At 42.2% G+C, this 26,495-nt stretch overlaps 1 protein-coding gene across 1 annotated transcript; it reads right to left on the bottom strand.

Annotated features, from left to right (window-relative positions):
* Nucleotides 1–10,411: 10,411 nt before the first annotated feature.
* LOC117518123 (RNA polymerase II elongation factor ELL-like) lies at nt 10,412–26,148 on the bottom strand. The gene is made up of 9 exons (XM_034179183.1): nt 26,036–26,148; nt 24,253–24,499; nt 24,009–24,133; nt 16,742–16,817; nt 13,364–13,967; nt 12,963–13,029; nt 12,641–12,812; nt 12,501–12,545; nt 10,412–10,607 (listed from the first exon to the last, which is right to left on the bottom strand). The coding sequence occupies exons 1-9, from the start codon at nt 26,146–26,148 to the stop codon at nt 10,503–10,505; spliced, it is 1,554 nt and encodes a 517-aa protein (XP_034035074.1). The 3' UTR covers nt 10,412–10,502.
* Nucleotides 26,149–26,495: the final 347 nt, after the last annotated feature.

Raw genomic sequence — 26,495 nt, 5'->3', positions numbered from 1 at the left:
AGTTGATTTATTCACACCGACCTACTTGTTGATTCACTCTTCCCAGCCTGGTGCACATCTACAATTTTCTTCCTGGTGTCCTTCGACCAGCTCTTTGGTCTTGGTCATGGTTGAGTTTGGAGTCTGACTCTTTGAGGCTGTGGACAGGTGTCTTTTATACAGATAACGAGTTCAAACAGATGTCATTAATACAGGTAACAGTTGGAAGACAGAAGAGCTTCTAAGAAGAAGTTACAGGTCTGTGAGAGCCAGAAATCTTGCTTGTTTGTGGGTGACCAAATACTTATTTTCACACATAATTTACAAATAAATTCTTTAAAAATCCTACAATGTGATTTTCTGGATTTTTTTTTTTTTCTCATTTTGTCTCTCATAACTGAAGTGTACCTATGTTGAAAATTACAGACCTCTCTCATCTAAGTAGGAGAACTTGCAGAATCAGGGACTGACTAAATACTTTTGGCCCCACTGTATTCCAACTTTTTCCAATGTAAGAAATACATCTGCATGTTCAAGCAGCCTGTAAATACAACGTTGTGGAGACATTGCACTTGCACGTTCACAGTGGCCAGTAAAATAGCGTACTGTGACACAGACAGCAGAATCACGTTAGGATCCAAAGTCCAACAGACTCTCAAAAAAGAGTTTCAGGGGTGAAGTGTGTCACCTTCTCTCTGTATATCCTCTGTAAATTCAAGCCATCACTTTCAAATGAAAGCAAAGAAGCTTCGTTATTGGACGGAGCACCATTTGTTTCACTCTGTCGGCCCATTGGATGTTTCTGATGTTCCACGCCGAGAAATGATGTTTTCTGGAAATCCACCTGCTGAGTGAGCGGGATAATTAGCAATAAAATACATCAGCAACCACTAATTATTACAGCATGTGCATGGATAGACCTTAGTCATTTAATCCTTTGATGTTGTGTTGCTATCCGGAACGTTAAATAATGTGCAACATGTCCTACAAGTTCATTAATGAAATCAAAAGAAAACCTAACATTTTGGCCTTATGACATCATAAAGCTAAATCTAATAGTCTATGTTATGAAAGCAAGATAACAATGGGTGGGGGGGTGATCAACATGAGTTGTCTGTTTCAAAGGTAAGTATCCATGTCTTAACAGTAAGGAATGTGCTCCAAGTGCCTTTATTTTGCTGACATGCAACTATATTATGTCATAACCTGTTTATAACTCACCAGTGTGTTTTCATTATCACTGCCAAGATGTTAGTTTTCAGTGGCATTTGCCTGTTAGTATGATACCTCAAAATATAATGAACAGATTTCAATGAAAGTCAATGAGCAGATCGATAAAATCACTGTAAATACATGATTCAGTTTTGGATTCAGGCTCAGCATTGTCCCATTCCACTCCATTTTATTGATTTAACAGTGAGTTTAGTTTGTCTCTTTGACTCTTTTGACCTCTTATGGAAGTGTTTTTTTCTTTCCTTTTCTTGTTTACGAATCAGTAACACCAGACCAAATTCCGTGTATGTGCGAACTATGATTATTATATGGTAAGGGATTTTGCCAACTTCTGATTGGCCCATATGCCACTTTCTGAGCTGTACCACATGCCGAGTTGATCGCTGGTGGAGTAGACCACACGTGCGAAACGAGTACACCTCACGTGCAGCGTAGCACTAGCTAATCGAGCGACGCCTTCTATCGATAACGACCAATCAGATAATGTGATACAATGCCTACTTTGGCTGTTCAGTTTGTGACAAGATGGCAGGCACAGATTAACAGGCATCTCCAGTCGATCGATGTCAGTTGGTGCAGTATGACAGTAATGATAAAGAGTTGAAACTTGAGATTGATTTTTCAGTTTTAGTATGTTTGACAAACTCCCAATTTTCTTGTTTACCATATAATAAAGCAGAGGCCAAGGCCTCAGTGAACCCCATTCCGACCAGGTCCGCATAATCACGGGTACACCGAAATCAAAAGTCTATAATTGTATAATATTTGATTCCGATTCAAAGAATGATTGGCAGAAAATTGGCGAGCAGATTAATAACGTGTTAGGAAATGAGGGATTTACTTTGAGTTTAATCTGGAACATACAGTATGTGCCCTTGGCAGGAGGTGTGCATCTATGAGTGCCTTCTTTGTCTTACAGGATGGATTTTCATGAATCCTGACAACGTGTTCAGGCCTACCCAGAACTTTTACCCTAGCTTCACATTTTGTGGCAAATCAAGGAAATTGATCAGCTGATGTGTGGTATCCAGTTTTATCACTTGAAATTGCTCTTATATGAACGATGCAGCTCACAAGTAAAACAAAGCCCCTCAGCATCCATCTCTGATTGTGTGAGTGTAAATTTTGGCTGTATACTGGGGAGCGATGGCAGCGGGCCACAGTCAACTCTGTGAACTCACCTCCCCGAGCTGAGGCCAAGTTTGGGATGAAGCCAGTTGTAGCTGTGAAGCAACGCTGCACCGGGCCAAGTGGACACAGTCAGCGTGAAGGTTTGAGAAGCCTGCAGCAGCGTCAGATTATACAGAGTCTGTTCCATGCTGGAGGATCTCGATTTATACCAAACACCCCAAGACTTTCTTACAGAGAGACAGACAGAGACAGGCTCAGTCATCAACATCGATTCACAACCTGGAAGGTGATCAAACACAAACAACAAATACATAAAGTGTCAAGTATCCAAAAGCTCATCGAAAGCTCTTCTCTTGATCCATTTACAAAGGATTCTTCTGGTTGTCAATGACTTTACAGCAGTTTGACTTCTGCCTTTCTACTGTGTGAGACTGCTGCCACCTGCTGGACACCTGCTCCACGACAGGGAGCATTAAACTCTGAAGTCTTCAGCACATAAATGGAAAATGTTAAAACAAGGCACCCAAATCTAAAATAAAATAAAATAAATCCACTTGACGAAATTTCCAGAGGAAAGATGATTTACAAGGATTTTCAACACCACAAGTGCAAAGTGGAGATGTAAGAAATTAAATTGATTTGCTGCCTTCCTGAAGAGGGAAAAAAAAAAGCTACATATCTCCATATTCTGTATTTGTGTGTGACTGCAGCTATTTCATCATTATCCGTGAGTTGATGGTGCAGGTGGAGTTTTGTTTTCACTCCAGTGTGTCCATCTGTGTGTGTGAAAAAAAGGAAAAAAAAAAAAAGACTTTGATGAAGTTGGACAAAATTTGGTGGAATGTTTAAGGGTCACTAAGGACAAAGATCTGATTTTTACAAAAACTGGTTGAACATCGAGGTCATAGGGTAGGGGCCCGATGCTGATACAGTATATAGGAGATATTTAGAACCAAAGGTGTACCGATGATTACTGCTGAACAGTAATATGAAGTCATAACACCTGTGAGTAGCTCACAAAGCGTCGACTACCTTGAAAGATTAACCTCAAAGTCATAACTGTGTAAAGTTTGGAGCGGCCACACAAAACCATATATTATGGCAACGCACTCAACTTAATGACATGAACGTGTGACAAGCAGACATGGGTGCTACACTCTGTGTATAGTTAATTCTGACTAGGGATGGAGTGATACATCTTATATCATGATAATCATATCTTGGGGCCTATATCGAATAGTTTTTATTTTAATAACTATCATGATACCATGAAAATCAGCTAGTTCATTGAAGAAATAATGACCTCTTGCAGAAGAATCATAAATGATTTAAAAATACACAAATAGAAACAGATACTATCAAGGATTACAAATTATACTTCAAAATAACTTTGTTTCTTTGAACATTCACCTTAGATTACTTATCTTCAACCGCTTATCTGGTATCGGGTAGCGGGGCAACAGTTCCAGCAGGGGACCCCAGACTTCCCTTTCCTTACTTTCCATATAATTAGTGTGACTAGTGATGTCGTTCCAGATCATGGTTTATTAAATAGCGATGTGTGTATGGTATCATGGAACTACTTTATCGTTCCATCCCTAGTTTCTAAACATTATCAGTTCATTAAATATTAGTCCATTAAATGTTTTCTGTCCATGTTTTCATTTGTCAGTGAAAAAAGTTAGAAAACCAACAAGTCCTCACATCCTCACTCCATCACCATCTGGTACACTGATGCCACTGCTAAGGATAGGAGCAGACCGAAGCGTATCATCCACGCAGCTGAGAAGGTGATCGACTGAAAAGGAAGTAACAATGGAATACGTGTGGAGGCTTTTTTATTTATTTATTTATTTTGTTCTATGTTGGCTGCAGTAGGCCTTGCAGCTGGTGATGTGCGTATATCTACCCTGATTGATCGACTGCAGTCTGCCATCCCTACAGGACCTGTACATCTCCAGGGCCCTGAGGCCAGCAAGGAAGATAGTGGCCGATCCCTCTCACCGAGGACACTTTTTGTCACCTTCCTCTGTGTCCTCAAGACAAAAAAAACAGCTTCTTTCCAGCCGCAGGTAGGCTAATGAATATTACAGTGACCCCCCCCCCCCACCCCCAACACTACAGATTGGTTGTCCCTACACTGAACGTTTCTGTACATCTGTACTCCAATCACCTGTCAATTTCAATTTTCAATTTATTTTATTATATAGCGCCAAATCACAACAGAGTGGCCTCAAGGCGCTGCACACAAGTAAGATCTAACCTTACTAACCCCCAGAGCAGCAAGTGGTAAGGAAAAACTCCCTCTGAGGAAGAAACCTCAAGCAGACCAGACTCAAAGGGGTGACCCTCTGCTTGGGCCATGCAACAGACACAAATTACAGAACAATTCACAAAAACGAATATACAGGAAATGCAGTTGGTGCACAGGACAGGAGGGTCTCCAGCACAAATACCACACCCATCTCTGGATGGAGCTGCACCTTAAACAGAGAGAAAAAACTGAATCAGGCATCAGAAAGACAAGAAATACAGTATAATTTGCCAGCATTAAACAAGAAAAACAGGAAATACTAAGGTGATCGGCGGCCACTAGCCCTAAGCTTCACTAAAAGGCCCAAAATTTAGGTAAAGTTGAGGCTGCGCACACTCCGTTTCCTAATAAAATTAATTAAAAGAGTAAAAAGCACCAGAACTATACTATGCCAGTATGATAGCCATACGAAAGGGAAAATAAGTGCATCTTAGGTCTGGACTTGAAAGTCTCTACAGAATCTGACTGTTTTATTGATGCAGGGAGATCATTCCACAGAACAGGGGCATGATAAGAGAAAGCTCTATGACCCACAGACTTCTTATTCACCCTAGAGACACAAAGTAGTCCTGCACCCTAAGAATGCAAAGCCCTCGCCAGTACGTAAGGTTTAATTAGGTCAGCTAGGTAGGGAGGTGCCAGTCCATGAACAATTTTATAGACTAGTAGCAGAACCTTAAAATCTGATATCACTGGGACAGGAAGCCAGTGAAGGGATGCCAAAATGGGTGTAATGTGGTTGAACTTTCTGGTTCGTGTCAAAAGTCTGGCTGCAGCATTTTGAACCAATGGGAGAGCCCTAATGCTAGACTGCATTAGTCCAATCCAGAAGAGATAAACGCATGGATCAGGTCTCAGCATCAGCCATAGACAGGATGGGACAAATCTTCGCTATATTTCACAGGTCGAAGAAAAGTAGTCCTTGTAATATTTCTAATGTGGAGATCAAAGGACAATATAGGATCAAAAATTACCTCAAGGTTCCACACTTTGTCAGTGTGATGTATGACACACGAGCCTAGGCTAAGCGTTAACTGGTCAAACTGATGCCGATGTCTCACTGGACCAAGAACCATCATTTCAGTCTTAGAGTTTAAAAGTAGGAAGTTTCTAGACATCCAACTTCTCATGGCAATCATCTAAGGATTGTATGTGAATGAGATTACCAGCAGTTATCGGCATGTATAACTGAGTATCATCAGCATAGCAATGAAAGGTAATCTCAGAATGCCGCAATATGTGTCCAAGGGGTGCTATATAAAGGGAGAAAAGCAGGGGGCCTAAGATAGACTCCTGTGGACCCCCAAATTTCATATCACTAAGGTTAGAGGTAGTGTTACTGTACAAAACACAGTGAGAACAACTGGTCAAGTATGATGTCAACCATGCAAGGGCACTCCCAGTAATCCCAAAGTGATTTTCCAGCCTATCAAGTAGAGTATGATGATCCACGGTACAGTATCAAATGCAGCATTGAGATCTAATAGCACCAGAAACTGTAGTGGTGTCCGAATCCATTGCAAGCAGATCATTCACCACTTTAGTGAGAATGATTTACTGAGTGAGTGGATCAAAGAGATTATTCTCAGTAAGATAGTCCATGAGCTGCTGTGACACCACTTTTTTCCAAATTTTAAAGCACAATGATAGATTTGATATCGGCCGATAGTTTTTCAATACACTAGGGTCAAGATTAGGTTTCTTAAGTAATGGTTTAATCATTGCAGATTTGAAACATTTAGGAACAGATCCCGAAGTTACAGAAAGATGAGTAATTCCCAGCAGTCAGCCCAAAAGTGGGTCACAGGTCCCTTAAACAGTTTTGTTGGTATAGGATCAAATAAACAGGTTGTGCTTTTTGTTGACTTTATGAGTTTTGTCAGCATGCCTAGAGAGATACTCTCAAATTCTGTAAATCTAGGTAATACAGTACCTCAGTAATGGCGCCCACCTCAATAGCAGGGTGTAGTGGCTGAGTTGATGCATGCTGGGATATGTTTGTCCTAATGTCTTTTTTCTTCTCAAAGTAATCCAGAAATCTTGTGCTGTACAAGGAGAGTGAACTACAGGTGGTTGCCCATGAATAAGTGTTGCCACCGTGTCGCACAAGAACTTTTGAGTTATGCTTGTTTTTGTTGATCAAATCAGAGTAATAGGTCCGCTTTGTACCCAGTAAAACATGCTTATAGTCTAAGATAGCATCACACCATGCAAGGTGGAATACTTCTATTTTTTAACTATGCCATTTCCGTATTGACCTCTAACCTTATGCTTGAGATCATGCAGGTAATCACTGAACCAAGGTGACTGTGATTTGGGGGAGCGTGGTTTTAGCACAGTGGTGCATCAATGTCGAGTGTAGTTTTGAGCACCGATGTGAAACTATCCACAAGTCTGTCCTGTCTACTATTAGGTATTGCCAAATGTGAAGCATCGCCGTAGTGATATATGAGGTTGTTGTTTCACTAAACACAGCAGCGAAACTGTAAACTTAGTAACTGAGTGGTCCGAGGGACCACTGATGTAAGAGGCATGATGTCAATATTTGTGACAGCAATACCACGTGCGAGAACCAAATCCAGGGCATTTCCACTAATGTGCATCCAGTCCCTGAATGCATTGCTGAAATCCTAATGCATCCAGTTTCCATAAATGATTTGCAGAGGGGATCAGAAGGCTTATTTATATGAACGTTAAAGTCACCAATGATCAGAATGTTATCTACACTAGCTGAAAAGTTAGAGATGAACACACCAGATTCATCTAATAATTCAGATATGAGCCAGGAGTCCTATATACAGTGATAAAGTAATACAGCTGATTTTTATTCTTTTGACCTTTGCAATGCATAATATCCTGAGCAGAGCGGAGAATCAGATGCTCAAACGAGTTATATTTGTGACACCCAACAGCTAATAAGCTAACCTAGATTTATAAATAAGAGCAACATCCCCGCCTTGCTTCTCATCACAAGGGATGTGACTAAATGTATATGCTGGTGGACAGGCCTCATTTAAGGGGAGGACCAGCTGTAGGTTTAAGCCAGGTTTCACATAACCCATCATATCTAAGTGATGCTCAATAATTAGATCATTAATCAACAATGATTTTGAGGATAGTGATCTTATGTTAATGAGACCCAGACTAAGGACCTCAGTGGGGTTGACAGTTGAACTGTTCGGGTTTCGGGGTGGTTCCAGAGTAGCATACATAAGATGTCTAGAAGTAGGTTTAGGTTTGAGACATTCCACATGCGTTGTTGGTAGCAGACACGAAATCTTTGATATTGCTGGAAACCATTGGGCCATCCTCAATTTCAACATCATCCCATGTAGTAATGGGTATTAAGTTTGCAAAGCATATCCCTCTATGATTTTTATGGACACCTGTATTTGCTCAGTCCATTCTGCTATATTATATTTATTTCACAGTGAATATAGTTTTGCCATTTGACTCTTACTTCTTACTGAAGTTTTTATTTTCTAGTTTCTTATTGTTTATGCACCATTAACATCAGATCAAACTTCCTTGTATGTGCAAACTTACTAGAAACTAAATTCATTATGATTTTAAGTAAAATATTCCTTGATTAATGATTAAGTAGACTTAAGCAAACAGTTTCAACACCAGTATTCATGACAATCACAGTTACCAGCTTGAGTAAATACATGGACATCTGCAATACTACTAAAATAATGACAGCAACAACTGGCTTGGAATTTCACAAATAAGGATTTCAAATAATTTATTGAAACAAGATCAATTTCAGTCCCAGTCCTTCATGGTTTTCAAAAGCATGTTTGAGGGTTTTGATTCCAAAGCCCTCTTTTCACATATAGCAGCCACATACACGTATGGTAATTATGGAAAAGGAGAGAACAAATACACAAATATGTTTTGGCGCACACACACAAAAAAAAAAGGTAATCAGGTGCTGGTGTATCCTCACCTTCGATGGTTTTGATCTTTATTGGACCAACATGTCTTTGCCATCTTCACTGATTAACAGCCGCTGACTAACGTAACGGACGTGTAACAGTAACCGTGACTGATATTTCCACAAAACAAGTGACAGTGGCCGAAACATCTTTCTTATTCAAGGCTACAGCCGTGGGAACAGATGGTCACTTCTGGTACCTCAATATTCCACTTTTGCTTAAAGTCATTAATCAAAACAAACATCCAGCAGAGGGCAGCTTTGCTGCAGCAGCAGCTCTCCCAGTGTCACATAGTGATTGGTATCGAGTTAGATGAGATCAGAACCTGATCTCACACAAACGGATCTGAGGCAACAAAAACTACTTTTCACTGTAATTAACAGGAGACAATGTTGAATATTAAACAAATTAGAAAAACAGTCTCTCCGACAACTTCTGGTTTATCAGTCTGTGTCACTTTCCACTTTGGTTTAAGGAGCGCGTTTAACTGATTAACAATTCAGTCAGACTCGGCCTTTGTCATATCTGTGTCCTTGGGCTGTTTTTTTTTTCCACTCCCCAAGTAGAAGTACAAAGATTGTACACCGAAACACCTTCATGAAGCAGTCTGATGGACAAAGGTTCATCTAAAGCAGTTAACAGCAAGATGATTTTGGGAAGAGCTGGGGGGGGGGATTTCACATCAAGAGATCTTCACTGAAGAAACTCAACTTTCTCACTCATCAGGTTCATTTTGGGCAAACAGCATCTCTAGTGCATCTTCATAGCAGAAAATAATTTTCATGTCATTCTTGTGCATAACTGCCACCACAGTGGAAAATGTACAACTGACTGCAAGACAAACGCTCCATGTACGCATTCTGCAGCAGCTGCACACTGAAAACATGATCATATCAGCTGCTTTGTATCAGCCCCACTGATGGACCACAGAGCAGGGAAAAAAAAAACAACCTATAATTCTGTGTTTTTATAGACACGGTAACATTTTAAACATAACCAACAGTAACGACTGAGATTAGATCTGGTTTAACTCAAAATTTATAAGCATCTGAAGTTCTAGTGACAGACAACGTTACAATTAAAGGGTGATGCTGAAGAACCAGGCACCTAAAACACAACACAGAGCGGCTGGATCGCTGCTGCACCAGCTAAATGGGAGCTGAAAAATAAGAGTTAAGTTGTTTTACGGCAGGACGCATCCTACCTATCCGCTAACTCAGACAGTAGCACGACGCGGGGGGTGGCGTCACATCGGCCCGTATCAGTCTGCACTTAGTTTTAATTTCATCAACAGCAAAATGCATCTCAAAGAGAAAAGAGCTCTAAACGTGAGATAATTAGCCGAGGCAGCTTCTGTATAACAAAATGACTTTCAAAAAGAAAAAGGGGGGGGGAATTAATGCAGTTTACTACTGACAGAGGAGCAAATTTAAAACAAACAGATCTCAGAAGGACAAAAAAACAGGGAACTAAATTCAGATAATCACTATTCATTTCTTCATCTAACGACTCTTACTCAGCTCTTCTCATCTTCACTCAAAACAAAAATTAGTTGCATTTTGCCATCCAATCTTCAGATTCCAGCTCTCATCTTTCACAGATCTAAGAAAGTGCATGTTGACTCATTCAGACCTCTGCATGCTGCAGGCAAGACCGACTGTTTAGAAAACACGGGCAACCTGCCGCACATCGTCTCATCAATAAAAAGAAACGGAGAAAGAGGGACATCGGGTGTCCTGATTAGTCCTCATTAGAGCTTCTGGCCCCAACCCAAAGTGTACTCCCATCTTGGCAACTGAGAATTGATTTTTTTTTCTTTTTAAATAGCACAAACAAAGATGTGCAGAGAATTTGTTCAGCTGCAGATCTTGATTTCTAGCGATAAACAGCAAAACGTCTCACTATTTTCAAAGGTGCTGTTGATCAAATTCAGCAATAAGTCTTTTTATATGTGCCAGTTTGTTGTGTAGATATTCACAGCGGTTCTTGTCTTTGGTGTAGTTTGGATTATCCTGCAAGACAGACACACACACACATCAACAGAAAAGCCACTCAATATACATTCATTGGCCACTTCATTAAGTACACTTTGCTTGTACTAGGTTGGACTGCTTTTTCCTTCAGAAGTGCCTTTATTCTTTGTGGCATAGATTCAACAAGGTGTTGGAAACAGATCTCACAAGTTAGTTCATATTGCCATGACGTCACACAGTCTGTCCATTCTCTGCTTCGTGCAGCAGAGAGGCAAAACGATTGTGCATTTTTGTAACTAAAGCATGAATTTTGGCACACAGATTCTAAGTTAACTAATGTTATTTTGAGATGTGGCGGCATCCTGGAGCTGACCTCTAATGACCTACAGGGGTCAAAATTTAAAAGTGTTCCAATCATACTGAAATGCATATCATATAATTTGTCTGATCATAACAAATCCAAAAAGGTGGAGATGGACCATCTGTGACTGAATGTTCTGGAGTTATGGGGTAAAAACAGCAAAAAGGATGACAAAAGGTCAATTTCAGTTTGTAGAGGGGTCAAAAATTAAAGTTGCACCAATTTTGAGATGGTTGTGTGCAAATCCCAGTTTCTGAAATACTCAGACCAGCCTGCCTGGCACCAACAGCCACGCCACGTTCAAAGTCACTTAAATCCTCTTTTCTTCGTCATTCCGACGCTCCGTTTGAATGTCATCTTCACCATGTCTAGATGCCTAAATACATCAACTTGCTGCCATGTGATTAGCTGATTAGCCATTTGTGTCTACAAGCACTAACAGATGTACCTAATAAAGTGGCCAGTGAGTGTAAACTACATATAGAATACATAATTCTGTGCAAATGCTTCAGGCACCCCAGAATTATGAGAATTTTGTTTCCGTTTCATATAAGAAACTTATCTATTGACATTCAGGTCCAAAAGCAGTTGGTGGTGACAATTTTTGTAAGAGTTGAAATGAAATCAAGTTGCTTTATTGCAGGAAATTTAACAAAAACATCACATTAACTAGGAATTACATCCATTTTTAGGGCTGGCTCTTCCACTGTCACAGGCCATAGTAACTGGACAAACAGCGCAAGTAAAAGTTAGTCTCTTCAGCTGCTCCCTTGTTTTGCACTCAGAGTTGCCACAGCAGAGCCAAGGTGGATCTGCATCTTGATTTGGCACAAATTTTATGCCAGATACCTTTCCTGATCAACTCCACATTACAGAAATGTAGCAGGGGATGGATACATGAACGCTGAATAGGTCCTGGGCTTCATTTACACCAATCATGAAGAAATAAACAGTGTGGTAAATGTGTCTGGAGAAGGAAGTTCTCAAAAAACTGAGCGATTGTGCAAAAAGCAGACAAGTGACTGAAGCTACCAAGACACCTGTCACAACTCTGAACAAGAGCAAACAGATTTCTGATGTTCGCCAGTCTGGATCTGGATCCCCTCCAAAATGTAATGGAGTCTACGATGCCGCAATATCTATCTGTGATGAAAGTTTTGTCAAAATCCGTGCTGTAGTTTTGACATAATCCTGCTAACAGACAAATCAATAAACGCAATGATTTTATTACGTTCTTGGCGGACGTAATGAGCTGGAAGCATCTGTGGCCGTAACTGGAGAAATACAGCAGAATATTTGACTGTTCCAGCACCAGTTATGGAACTTCATGGCTTCCTTAAGAAGATGCAAAATTTCAGGTATTGTTAACCAGAAAGCACATAGGAGACATGATCCTCGATGTGAATTATTTAGTTTGCTTACGCTGCTCCCCTGCCCCCCAGTTGCATTAACAACTAGCTAACTCTTGCTAGTTTCTCCAAACCGATTCAGTAATGTTAGCTTCAAATGTGCCTAAAACATTTACACAGTATAGAAATAAATAGATTGCTTATAGTGGAAAAAACAATTACCTTTTTAATTTGATGATACTCTTTAATGATCTGATTGTGGATAGTCTGTGAAAAAGACAAGCAAAATAAACAATGGTAATACTTGATATTTTTATCTTAAAAACAGCTGCAGTCATTTGTGTCTAATTCATCAAATCCACCTTATATTTGTCGGTGCCTTGTTTCAGCTGTTTGAGCTCATTGTCGAGCACAGTGAACTGCCAGGTCACGCCCTCGATCTGAGCGTGCAAACACCGATACTCCGTGTACTCCGCGTTGAAGTCGTTTTTATATCTCTGACGCTGCTCCTGAGAGCTGATCGCCGTGTACTTCCTACAACGGAAAAAAGGGCAAAATGTTACAGAAACAACTTTGAAACAGTGATTTATTTATTTTTTTTTTTAAGTAAAAGTCTCTTAAGTCGAATGTTGGCAGCAACACAGACATGAACCGTGGAGACCCGACATTCTACTGACTACTCACATTAAATAGTCTGACACCTCAGGTGTTGGCGATGGAACACTGGGACTGTTGCACAATCCATTTTGGTCTGAAACACACACGTGCCCCAGGATTAAACTGAATATACAGATACTCGTATGCTTTGTTTTAAATGTGTTGTGGTGCACGTGGAAAGGCACTACCAGGGAGAAAAAGAAGGAATGATCAGCAGTAGCTGTGTGCGTATTTAAATTTCTATAGCTGCCTCTGTTTGCAGGAGGTTAGGACACCTTCATAACAGCAGGAGTCTGTTTAATCCACGGCGATGAACAACTGCTGCTGAGCCACATACGAACTTTCACACCCATTTACAACTCATTTTAGCCTGATATAGTAAAAGCTGTGACACTGCTTCCACATCTGGGGGGGGCATCAACTCTCACCTGTGCTTTTTTCTGGAACACTGCTGCTTTTAAGGTTTGCCGGAGTGGAGCCAAGTTCACAAATTTGATGAGGCTCAGGCCTGTCACGGACTTCCTGCTCTTGCTTTTTTTCTCTTGCTACCTCCTTATCTTTGGTCTTTCCCTTGTCTTTATGTTTTTTTGACTTCTTTCTTGACTTGATATGCAAGGAAGAAGTACTGTTGTCCGGAAGGCCACATAGGCTTGAGCATCCAGGCGAGGATGGGCCCGTGTTGGAAGCAGTGAGCACTGCTGACCCCAAGGCCACGGAGGACGGCTGGCTGAGCCTCTTGGACACAGCTGCTTCCTGAGAGTCACAGTCACGACCGTTGTGGCTGGAGTCATTGCTGACATCTGACAGTGCATCAAAAGGACGAGGGATGTCCAACAAAGGGAGCTGGGAGCCGGACGTGGTTCCACTGTCAGACACAGAGCCCGTAACCGCGGCCTGCGTTCCACCCGCCTCCTTGCCGATGGAGGAGATCAGCTTCCCATTAACAGTGCCTGCGGCAACTTTGCTCATTAGGTGGGATATCCTGGGTTTTTTACTGACAAGAGGATCAATGAACTCAGCAGCAGGTCGTTTCTGGAAAAGGAAAAACAACAACAAAAAAGCTGTTTTAATAGCAATAAAAGAGACAATCGTCGAGATAAACAGAAAAACTGCGCAGGTCAGAGGACAGAATTCACTGGAAACGCACACAAAAAAAACCCCAAATCAATGCAGAGACACTTCGTACATATTCTGAACGGGCTTTGCGGTTACATGTCCTCTTTACATAACAGCAGAGATTAGATTAGAACCATGCCCTGTTTAGCTCCGCCCATGCTCAAACCTAACCCACTGACTGTGTGTTTGCATCAGAACTCTTAGTTTCTGAAACAAGACAAAGGCCGCGTCCACACAGATTAGTTTAGGCACAACCGCAAAAGTTTCATATCAGCGTTTCATCCACGTGAAAACGCGGTTTTTGGAGGCCGAAACTGCTACTTTTTGACAACGGCTCCCAGAGTGGATCAATCGAAAAACAAGCTTTGTGTTTTCATATGGACAAGCAACTTCTCTGAAATGATGACATCATAGCTCCACCTCGCCAACCTCAGCCCCAAGATGTCAAGTAACAGCGAGAAAAAAAATGTTTTAAAGAATTTTCTCACGGATCGAATGTCTATCGTTCATAATGGATAATGTTAAACATTCAAGGCGTCACAAGAAATATCTGGGCCCCAGGCTTCCTCCAGGCCGGGTCATGTTTCCTGCCTTGTTTTTCCATGGAGCCATTACTTTTTAAAGTAGCAACACAAATTAAATAAATTAGTTCCCATTTACTATTCATTTATTTACCATTACTGATTTACTGTAATGGGCCAAATAAGAGCATGCTTTGCCTGATTTTCCCAAGCAGCTCTTGCCTGGTCATGCACGGAGTAGCCGAGTCTTCCTGAGGCACACCATTAGGCAGAAGTCAAGAAACGTAGGCCCCACCCCTGAAGCTGGAGCTTCAAGTCATAGCACCGCTTCAGCTCAGCCCACACTCTGCTCTTGACCACCTAATGCAACAGTGAAGCATTACCGCATAACTCCAGGTAGCCAAACTCTTATCTCCGATTAACATTTTCCTTGCTTGTGTGAAGACTGGACAAAGAGTACTGCTGTAGAGCCTGAACTGGGCTGCCCTTAGCTGAGCAACACAGTATCTTCCCTGCAAGGTGTATTTGAAGATTATAGACTATCTCCCCTCAAGACACTCAGCTGAAGCTCACTCAGACCCCCTGCCCCGAAGCAGTTCCAGGGTTGCACAAATACTTGCTCCATCCTAAATTTTTTGCTCTCTGGCAGACCCTCCTTAAAGTACATACTCATCGTAACTCAAACTGATCTCTGGGGAAATGTGTGCCGTGAACACATTTTTTATGCTATAGGAGGGACAACATACACTCAACAAAAATATAAACGCAACACTTTTGGTTTTGCTCCCATTTTGTATGAGATGAACTCAAAGATCTAAAACTTTTTCCATACACACAATATCACCATTTCCCTCAAATATTGTTCACAAACAAGTCTAAATCTGTGATAGTGAGCACTTCTCCTTTGCTCAGATAATCCATCCCACCTCACAGGTGTGCCATACCAAGATGCTGATTAGACACCATGATTAGTGCACAGGTGTGCCTTAGACTGCCCACAATAAAAGGCCACTCTGAAAGGTGCAGTTTTATCACACAGCACAATGCCACAGATGTCGCAAGATTTGAGGGAGCGTGCAATTGGCATGCTGACAGCAGGAATGTCAACCAGAGCTGTTGCTCGTGTATTGAATGTTCATTTCTCTACCATGAGCCATCTCCAAAGGCATTTCAGAGAATTTGGCAGTACATCCAACCAGCCTCACAACCGCAGACCACGTGTAAACACACCAGCCCAGGATCTCCACATCCAGCATGTTCACCTCCAAGATCGTCTGAGACCAGCCACTCGGACAGCTGCTGGAACAATCGGTTTGCATAACCAAAGAATTTCTGCACAAACTGTCAGAAACCATCTCTGGGAAGCTCATCTGCATGCTCGTCGTCCTCATCAGGGTCTTGACCTGACTCCAGTTTGTCGTCGCAACTTCGCACAGCCATTGAAGAGGAGTGGACCAACATTGCACAGGCCGCAATTGACAACCTGATCAACTCTATGCGAAGGAGATGTGTTGCACTGCATGAGGCAAATGGTGGTCACACCAGATACTGACTGATATCCCCCCCAATAAAACAAAACTGCACCTTTCAGAGTGGCCTTTTATTGTGGACAGTCTAAGGCACACCTGTGCATTAATCATGGTGTCTAATCAGCATCTTGATATGGCACACCTGTGAGGTGGGATGGATTATCTCAGCAAAGGAGAAGTGCTCACTATCACAGATTTAGACTGGTTTGTGAACAATATTTGAGGGAAATGGTGATATTGTGTATGTGGAAAAAGTTTTAGATCTTTGAGTTCATCTCATACAAAATGGGAGCAAAACCAAAAGTGTTGCGTTTATTTTTGTTGAGTATATTTTAGATGCGTGTGACAGGGTGGGGGCGTGGCAACCATCAGCCAGCCATCAATGAATGATGATGGAACTGGCCAACCCGACCCCAGTACACAAACAGCACTTGTGAATAAACCTTATGTGAATGTTTTTCTCTGCTTAGAAATACTGCCATGTGAAATCAAACCAACAGAAACATGCATGACTAATATTTTACTGCACAGTATCTTACTTGAAAGTCATGACTTCCATAAGATGCTCTGAGATATGGCCACAGAGCTGTAAAGGAAATTAAGTTACTGGAAGCCTGAAACAGAAAGAAACAGAGCTGACCTGAGATGGGGAGCTGTCGGCCTGTTCTTTGGGGGGGCTCTCTGGTGGTGGAGTCGAGGTGTTCTGGGTTAGTTTCCTGAAAGAAAGAAAACAGCATTCACATGTGCAACAAAAATGGAAATCCTCATAAAACTGATGTCGTGTGTACTGAGTATTTCCCACAACATCAGCAGCAGAGCAAAAAAACAAAACAAAACAAAAAACCTGCTAATTTAGTCAACAACTGTTAAAGGAGAACAAACTGACAGCAACGGTGCAACCGTATACAGTCTATAGTTGCTAGTTAGCACCAAGATCGACTACTTCATACTTCTTTCTTACAATTAGTGCTGCAAATCTGAACAGACACCTCAACATCCTCAGCACATTGCATCAATTACAGAAATGACAGAACAGACACAGACACACACACAGTGGTGTAAAAGACTGAAACAACTTCAACCACGTGAATCCAACTCCCCAAACAAATGAATACATCAAAAACATAACTCTTTGTGAAGCAGCAGAGTGGATGGCTATGACAAGGCAAATACCTGACAGAGTTCAATGTTACAACAGTCGGCACAACAGGTTACTGAGGGTGTTTTCTCAAACACACTGAGCGGAAGCAACACTTCAGGTGCTAGTAGAGAAGCTTGAATCTTCGACTGGACTGGGTTGCTTGACGTGAGGACGTTTCGCTTCAAATCACAGAAGCTTCCTCAGCTAAAATTCTTGCTCTGGTAGTCTGACTTCTGTCTTGACTCTTGTAGAGAAGAATAAACCAGAAGCCAACAAAAGCTGGAGTTTTTTTAACCTAACCAGACCCCACCTACCGAAAGGCTGACTGCTATAGACTAGTGACTGAACAATAGCTCTAATTAGCACCTATTGTGCTCTAGTTAGCACTCTCCTAATGACAGGACGGAAGCCTCCCCTGATGACTCTCTCCTGATGACGTGAATGACTCATTACCTTGAACAAAAGACTGAAACTGCTTTGACCTGAGTACCACATTGTAAACAGGGGACAAAGCGTGTCTGAGACCCGCTCCACCATTTCTTCTCTCTGGCTAAGATTTTAACTTCCTTGTACTCAAACGTGTGGTTAGTGTCTTTCAGGTGGAGATGAACTGCAGTCTGAGGTCCACTGGTGACCTCTCTGCGGTGCTGGTATAGCCTCTTGTGTAAAAGTTGCTTCGTCTCACCTATGTAGTGTTCATTACAGTTTTCCTGACATCTGATATGATACACTACATTGCTCTGTTTGTAACTAGGGATCCTGTCCTTAGGGTGAACTAATTTCTGTCTCAAGGTGTTGACTGGTTTAAAGTAAACTGGGACTTTGTGCTGTCTGAAGATCCTCTGTAGTTTTTCCCCTACTCCTGCTAAATAAGGGAGAGACACACTTCTTGTCTCTGTCTCCTGTCTATCTGGTCTCTGTTTTCTGGGACTTCTGCACTTTGTCCAGGGACCAACGTGGGTACCCACATACTGTGAGGGCTTTCCGTACAAGTTGTTGCTCTTTAGCCCTTCCCTCTGCAGTTGTGGGCACCTGTAGGGCTCTGTGTTGAGTCCTGATCACCCCGAGCTTGTGTTCAAGGGGGTGGTTTGAGACAAAGAGCAGATATTGGTCAGTGTGAGTGGGTTTTCTGTAAACCTCCCCTGGACAAAGTGCAGATGTCCCAGAAAACAAAGAGACCAGATAGACAGGAGACGGAGACAAGAAGAAGAGGAGTGTCTCTCCCTTATTTAGCAGGAGTAGGGGAAAAACTACAGAGGATCTTCAGACAGCACAAAATCCCAGTTTACTTTAAACCAGTCAACACCTTGAGACAGAAATTAGTTCACCCTAAGGACAGGATCCCTAGTTACAAACAGAGCAATGTAGTGTATCATATCAGATGTCAGGAAAACTGTAATGAACACTACATAGGTGAGACGAAGCAACTTTTACACAAGAGGCTATACCAGCACCGCAGAGAGGTCGCCAGTGGACCTCAGTCTGCAGTTCATCGCCACCTGAAAGACACTAACCACACGTTTGAGTACAAGGAAGTTAAAATCTTAGCCAGAGAGAAGAAATGGTTTGAGAGAGGTGTCAAGGAAGCATTCTTTGTAAAACAGTTGAAACCCAGCCTTAATCGCGGAGCGGGTCTCAGACACGCTTTGTCCCTTGTTTACGATGTGGTACTCAGGTCAAAGCAGTTTCAGTCTTTTGTTCATGGTAATGAGTCATTCACATCATCAGGAGAGAGTCGTCAAGGGAGCCATCAGGGGAGGCTTCCGTCCTGTCATTAGAGTGCTAACTAGAGCACAATAGGTGCTAATTAGAGCTATTATTTAGTCACTAGCCTATAGCAGTCAGCCTCTCGGTAGGTGGGGTCTGGTTAGGTTAAAAAAAACTCCAGCTTTTGTTGGCTTCTGGTTTATTCTTCTCTACAAGAGTCAAGACAGAAGTAAGACTACCAGAGCAAGAATTTTAGCTGAGGAAGCTTCTGTGATTTGAAGCGAAATGTCCTCACGTCAAGCAACCCAGTCCAGTCGAAGATTCACGCTTCTCTACTATGGAAACCACCTGGACAACTGAGAGCCTACACAGAAACTTCAGGTGCTATAGGAGTTCCAAAGTGCCAGGATGGAAAGAACTGAAACCATCCTGCAATATTAGAGTCAAAACTGTCTTGTTTTCCTCCCGTTTCTTATCCTTCCATTATTTTTAGCTGAAGTTAGTTTTTAGTAACTTAAGAACTGAATACGACCAAAGCCAGGAATAAACAGATATAAACTGTCAACAGGGGGCAGCTGGACACACTGTCTTGTTATAACCCACCCTCCAATGACTAGGGTGTGAGTGCATGTACGCACACACGTGTGCATCATCAGGCAGGCAGGAGGCAGATTGTTACGGGCAAACCCTGGACCAGCCACCTCACTCGTGGATCAACATGTTCTGAGCACCGTTTGCGTCATGTTCTTTGCAGTGGTGCTCCTCTTACATGACTGACTGTGTGACTCAAGTCAAAATTTAGGAAAACCTGGCACGGACACGCGGTGTCAGGTGGGAGGTTACCAGTTACTGGTCAGCTGAGAAACTCATGATTGCTTAAAGTACAGTAAGAGAATTATGATTGTATTCAGTTAAATAAGTACCTGTGTATTAGAACAGCAAGAGTTCATCAAAGTACTACACAAGTGATTAACATATTCATATCCACCAGATCTGGTTCTCAAAACAGATCAAACATCAATTAAATCTGATTGTGTATTATGGTAATGTTTTGAACAAATCCCCCCCCACCACCCCCACCCACACACACATAATCCTTGGTCTGGATCACCACAAAGACTTAACACATTCTTCTTAATTAAAATGATTACTTCCGCCAGGTTTCCTGACAACAATCAGGCAGCTGTAACAAAAGCACCACACTGCAACCTCGGAACACACAAAAGCAGCACTTCAATGAAGGCAGTGCTTATTGTACTGCATGACATTTCACAGGTGTGTCTGTTTTTTTCTGGTCACTTAATCACAGCAGTAGCAGGTTAACCAGAGTACTCTGCAGTTTACAAATACAGTCTCAAGTCCACCGACTAAACAAACTAAGCACGGCTGCTGAATCTATATATAGCTAGCTGGGAGCCTGCTTTTCCATAGTGGCCCACATCCTGAGGAACCAAAATTTTCCACTGGGAAGAAGGCCAGCAGCTGATGCTGCCAACAAACAGAAAAAACACTAATGGAATTCAGTGGCGTACACAGAAGCCTTCCCAAAGATGCCACAACACCAATTAGTACTACTACTACTACTACTACTACTACCTCAAAAAGAAGTATTTGTTAATGCTGCAAATCCATGCTATTATTTAATGTTTGAGGACACCAAAAAGAATCCTAAGTCCTGTATCCAAGGACAGACAGTCGTAGTCGTCGTAGTCATTTTAGGCCGTAACCTCCAGGGTTGTTGACCTCCCAATAATCCAACAAAAATTGTAACAAGTAATACATAAATATACACGCGGCCGGGCGAGCGGACGTGCATATATACAGTGCCTGTGCTTAATTAAACAAATTCATCATAGTGCATCTGTCACCAACAAATTCAACAGTGATATAGGCCTATAATACAACTTTTGAGTTTTTACAGTGATCAAATTAACTCCCAGTATATGTTCTCAAATATATAACAGTTAAGTCCAAATTTGGGATCGTTGACGTGAATACAATGAAAGGGATAGGCTTCAGGGCTGTAACCGGGTCCGTGCCGACCTGCGGGTGAGCCCCGGTCCGTCCTATATTGTGATTATCTGGTTCTGACTGTTAAGCACATATAGAGGAAGGGTTTGACATGACGATTCTGTGCTGAACAGCATCAGCCATCCCCCACCTCTTTAGATAGAATTGTGAGACATATATTAACACTGGGAATTTAATGAAGCTGATCAGATGAAGGGCGATGGGGAGGGGGCAGGTGGCATGACTGGGAATCCAACCCTGGTCTATGTTGGGAAGCCAACTTTCATCTCCCTGAGGTACCTGTTTGTATATGGTGGGGGGGGGGGGGGGGGGGGGAACCTGGCATTTCAATTCCAGAGAATGTAGTACAGCTTTTTACCACATGTGGGGGGGAAAAAAAAAGCAGTATTTACTGATACTAAAAAGGAAACATTTCTATTCCAGACATGCTACTTCCTGAAGAAATAGTATTTACTACAGTGCTGAAAATGTCATCATTCTTTGGGCTCACTCCCACCACAAAACCAGAGTAAATAAAATCACTTTGTGCTCATGTGAAGCAACGGCTGCCACCATCTTACTCAATTTAACACACGTCACCGTGTTCCTGTGATTAATTAATTAGTCACAGTTTGGAGACTTTAAAACCTTGTATTCAAAATGTTAGTGCATTAAACAAATATGGTAAAATTGCTTTCAGAACAGTATTTTTCTAATAAAATCATCTTTCAGGGGCTCCTGTTAGTGGCTTCACAGCAGATCAGTCATCTCACCTCGTCCTTGCGTAACTCAGGGCCTAGTTCAAAATAATGAAGCCTAACTGCTGATTTGCATTGCATTCGTCATGAACAAGCCATTATTTTATTTAGCGCCATCCAGATTTATCTGTGTTGCCTATAGTCTGACAGGTACTGAAAATTTCATGGAAAAATTCCACACGGTTCCAGAGATATGCACGAAATTTACCCCAAAAGTATCACTTTTTTTCATCAATTTTGTGTGACATTGATATTTAGCATTATCATTTAAAGTTGAATGTTAAAGAAAAACCTTGTATTTTGTCAGTTGTTTGTGCTTCATACTAACACACAGTAATACATTTTTGTAAAGGTAATGTCATTTCCTAGAAAAAAACATGTTTCTAAAGCAAGGTAAAACTGTCGCAAGCATAACGCTGAGAATAAATCCTTGATTTATTTGTGTCAAAACCTTAGCTATATCTCCTACTCTGCTTCAATAGAATTATATTACTTGTTCAATAATACCAGGAACTAATGGACAGAATTTCTTTGTTTCAGGCTTCTGCAGACTAAAGAAGATACCTCCAACTGTTGTCACAAGCGTTATGCTCTAGCACATTATAGTATATATGCACTGATAATTTCTAGCAATAACTGAACCGAGACCAATAGAAATATTGAAACTGATATATAACCATGGCTCTCACCACATCATCGACACCTCAGCTGGCACCTCATGGAGGAGCCGCTGCTCCTCCATGTCGAAAGGAGCCAGCTGAGGTGGCTCGGGCATCTTTTCCGGATGCCCCCTGGACGCCTCGCTGGAGAGGTGTTCCGGGCACATCCCATCGGGAGGAGGGGAAGACCCATATCACGCTGGAGGGACTATGTCTCTCAGCTGGCTTGGGAACACCTCGGGGTTCCCCCGGAGGAGCTGGGGGAGGTTGTGTGGATCGAGAGGTCTGGGTGGCTTTGCTTGAGCTGCTGCCCCCGCGCCGACCTAGGATAAGTGGAAGAAAATGGATGGATGATATAACCATACCTAAAATGATAACATTTCACAAAAAAGGCCACTATTAAATTCTGATGGTTATGTCACACTTTGGCTTCATTATTTTTGAACTAGGCCTTAGGCTTTCACCCTATCTGGTGTAGAAATTCAATTTCTATATGGTTTGTGAATAAATGGTAATCACCCCAACTACAGTAGTGTGTGCGTGTGTCTGAGGGATAGGCTCTGATTCACTGCTGAGCTGTTCAGCATCTCCTTCCAATTAGGCACAATTTTTCTTTCTGTTGGGCAACACAAACACATTTCAGTTCACCCCAACCAGAATTCTAAAAGTTAAGATTCCAATAAACCCACTTTCTGCCCGATGTACATGATTCCGGAGTTCAGCCTGCTCCCACATGATCCAGCACAACACCCAGCCTGTGGAATGATTGTGTAAATCCTGACACTTAAACATATTGGGCTCCACTCCAAAAAATTAGGGGGTCAGAGTTTAGGCAACCTAAACTATACCTGTCAACATTTGACCTTCCAATGCTGGACGCCCATGCGTGGCTGCGAGCGCCAAGGGCACAGAGCATAACTAGGGGGTCCCGGGGCATAGGAGGACCCACACAGATGGGGGACTAATGGGCATCCCACACACCCATGCGGGGGTAAATACCAGGACTGTCCTGCCCGATGCGGGTCGGTTGGCAGCTTTGCTAAACCACAACATGAAATATATTACCCAGTCAAGAAATTGTGACTATAACCACATACACTGGTAAGGAAATATTTTTCATAGTGTACAAAAGTCACAAGTTGCAAGAAATTTGATGTTAAAAAATGTAATCAGTTTCCCCTCCATCCTCACTTCAAAAGCATTGGAACACCCGGTTCACCATCTACCACATACAGGCAGCATGTGAATGCACAATAAATTACAATCAAACTAGTTCTGCCCAACCTGTGGCAACACTTCACTGGTAAACCACAGACTTGGCAACACGGCACCGTGAGGTGTACAGACATACAGAAGCTTAGCTTGTATTTGAGGTTAAACAATGTTTCTTATACGCTTTGGATTAGAATGACATTTTCAATATTCAATCTAAATTAATACACTGCTGTCAAATTAGGTTTTTGCTAAAACTTGCAACATGAGATTATACTGGGGCACAGCAGACCAATACTGAGGCATGTACTCTAGTACAAGGGGTCTAATAATAATAACAATGAAAGGCAGTTTTTTTTGTTGGGGGGGGGAAGGAGATGGGGAGCAGCTAAAACTAACCCATTACTCGTTCTGACATACCTAGAGAGAATTCTCTTGAGAAGCTGCTGGTCTCCTTCAGTGTAGCCAGGCCAGTCCTTCTGAATCTCCTTAAACAAAGAGTCCTTCAATGTGAAGGTGTTGTCTTTCCCATTCAGGTTTGCGACCTAAATAAAACAAACAGCCGTGGTTGAGTCACAGTCATCCCAACTTTTTCGGTGCAGGGAAAAGTCCACTCTAACATACCAGTAAATGCTGTACATGAATGTGATGATGTTTGCGTGACCTGTTGCAGGAGGCTGTCCAGGGAGTCCTTGTCCGACTGAGAGAGGCCGTTTTTGCAACTGAGGATAAGCTCAGGCTTCTTATACGGCTTCAGGGCCAGCAGGTGTAGCAGACGCCCTCGGAGCGGCTTGTGCCGAGTCCCTCCCTTTTTCAGTACGCCACTAGAGATGATGACGGGTCGAGATGTTCTTCGTAAAGGGGCAACGTCTGAGAGGCCAGGTGCCGGTTTCGGATTTGGACCTTCTTCCCTGAAGCACAGGGGACAAATTAAGAAAAAGAACGAGAAATTAGTTGCGAAGCAGGGATACAGTTGAGAGTTGGATATAGTTGTCTTCAACGTGAACACAAACACTGTGCAATTGAGGCGATTCTTTGAACACGTGAATTATTTGGATCAACAGAACACGTCCTCAAACACAATGCTACTAACACAGTCTGCTTTCGTGTTACGTGTTAACAGAATTTCCAATTTTGACAAAAGGTGCTGCAGTGCTACGTCATTTCGGAGCATCAGTAGCGATTTACAGATTATCGCCTCGTTTCGGCCTAAAACTGACTTAGATGATTTAAGAGGATTTATTTTGTCATCTGATGGTCAATAATCACATTATTCCCTTTGATCAGTTTGGGTGTAGAGAGTCAGACTCAGATGTGTAGCTGCGCGCTCTGATCGCTTCCTCGTCTCTTATTATGAAATAATGCTGAATTATGTGGAAATAATTGTTGTAGAAAAGCTTCAGATATCTGACAAAGACAGATGATGACTGGAGGCAGTTTTAAGCAGAAAAAAGTGATAATCGGTGAATACTGCTGATGCTCCGAAATGACCAGGGCTCGAATAGCCATTTGCCCGCTGGCCCGGCCCCAATTTGGCTCACTTTCGGGCCACAATTTATCAAGTGATGGACCGCTCGGGCCACTACCAAAAACATGCAAAATTCTATTTATTTTTACCATTTTTGGTGGCAAAGTCAAATTCTTCAAATCTCGTGTCATCAAACTTCAACATGACCTCTTCAAGTTCTATATCCAAACTGATCCATGATACCTGGTATGCGCTATATAGGCCCAACACCATAGTAGGAGAAAACATGCCATATCATGATGCTTGCACCCCAATGTCACTGTTTCACTGTAAACTGTGGCTTGAATTCAGAGTTTGGGGGTTGTCTCATAAACTGTCTGCAGCCCTTGGACCCAAAAAGAACAATTTTACTCATCAGTCCACAATATTCCTCCTTCTCTTTAGGCCAGTTGATGTGTTCTTGGCAAATTGTAATCTTCTGAGTCATCTATTTAACAGAGGGACTTTGCGGGGGATTCCTTGCAAATAAATTAGCTTCAACACACAGTCTTCTAACGTCTCAGCACTTACAGGTAACTCCGACTGTCTTTGATACCTGGAGCTGATCAATGGGTGAGCCTTTGCCATTCTGGTTTCTTATCCATTTTGATGGGTGTTTCCATTTTCTTCCACGCGTGTTTTTTTTTTTTGTCCCATTTTAAAGCATTGGACATCATTGTAGCTGAAACACCTATAATTTTTGCACCTGTGTATAAGTAGAACAAAATAGAAAAAGAAAAAGAACTGAATAGGGCACTCACCTACTTGTAGAATGATTTCCAAGATTAAATATGTAAAGTCCACTCCATCAAAGAAGTCTTCAGGGACATTGTAATGTGCAGGTCCACACCATCAAAGATGTAATCAAGCACGGATGGTGCGTGATTGCCAGCCGGAGAATGATGTCCAGGTCCACACCATCAACGACGTCATCAAGCACGGATGGTGCTTGATTGCCAGCCGGAGAACCATGTCCAGGTCCATTCCATCAAAGAAGCCATCCTCCTGTGTTCGAGGGTTGACCATGGCCGCCAGCATGAGACGTTTTCCCATTGTGGTCCTAATTTAGAAGAAGATGAAAAAGGATAAGCTGGTGTAGACAGGTGTGTCCAGCCCACTGACCGAGAGCCACAGCTGCTGGAGTCTCTTGGTCACTTCCAAAAGTGGCTCTGTATCGATGATCTCAGTTATTTTGGCATGCTCCCACAGGAGCGCCACCGTCAGTTCCTCATAAAGTTCTTTCATGATTCTAGCATGTTCGATAGAAAGTCCATTATCTCCTGAAAATAGCATACAGTGGGGCCAAAAAGTATTTAGTCAGTCCCTGGTTGTGCAAGTTCTCCTACTTAGAAAGATGAGACAGGTCTGTAATTTTCAACATAGATACATTTCAATTATGA

Source organism: Thalassophryne amazonica, chromosome 10, assembly GCF_902500255.1.
Source record: "Thalassophryne amazonica chromosome 10, fThaAma1.1, whole genome shotgun sequence".
Lineage (NCBI taxonomy): Eukaryota > Metazoa > Chordata > Actinopteri > Batrachoidiformes > Batrachoididae > Thalassophryne > Thalassophryne amazonica.
This window is presented reverse-complemented; position numbering and strand designations above follow the sequence as displayed.

Coding starts and splice junctions, on each gene's coding strand:
- LOC117518123 (XM_034179183.1), bottom strand. CDS start 26,148: ATGGGAAAACGTCTCATGCTGGCGGCCATGGTCAACCCTCGAACACAG. Junction 24,134..24,252: donor TGGACAGCCTCCTGCAACAG/GTCACGCAAACA, acceptor TGTTTTATTTAG/GTCGCAAACCTGAATGGGAA. Junction 13,030..13,363: donor TGTTCCAGAAAAAAGCACAG/GTGAGAGTTGAT, acceptor TGTGTGTTTCAG/ACCAAAATGGATTGTGCAAC.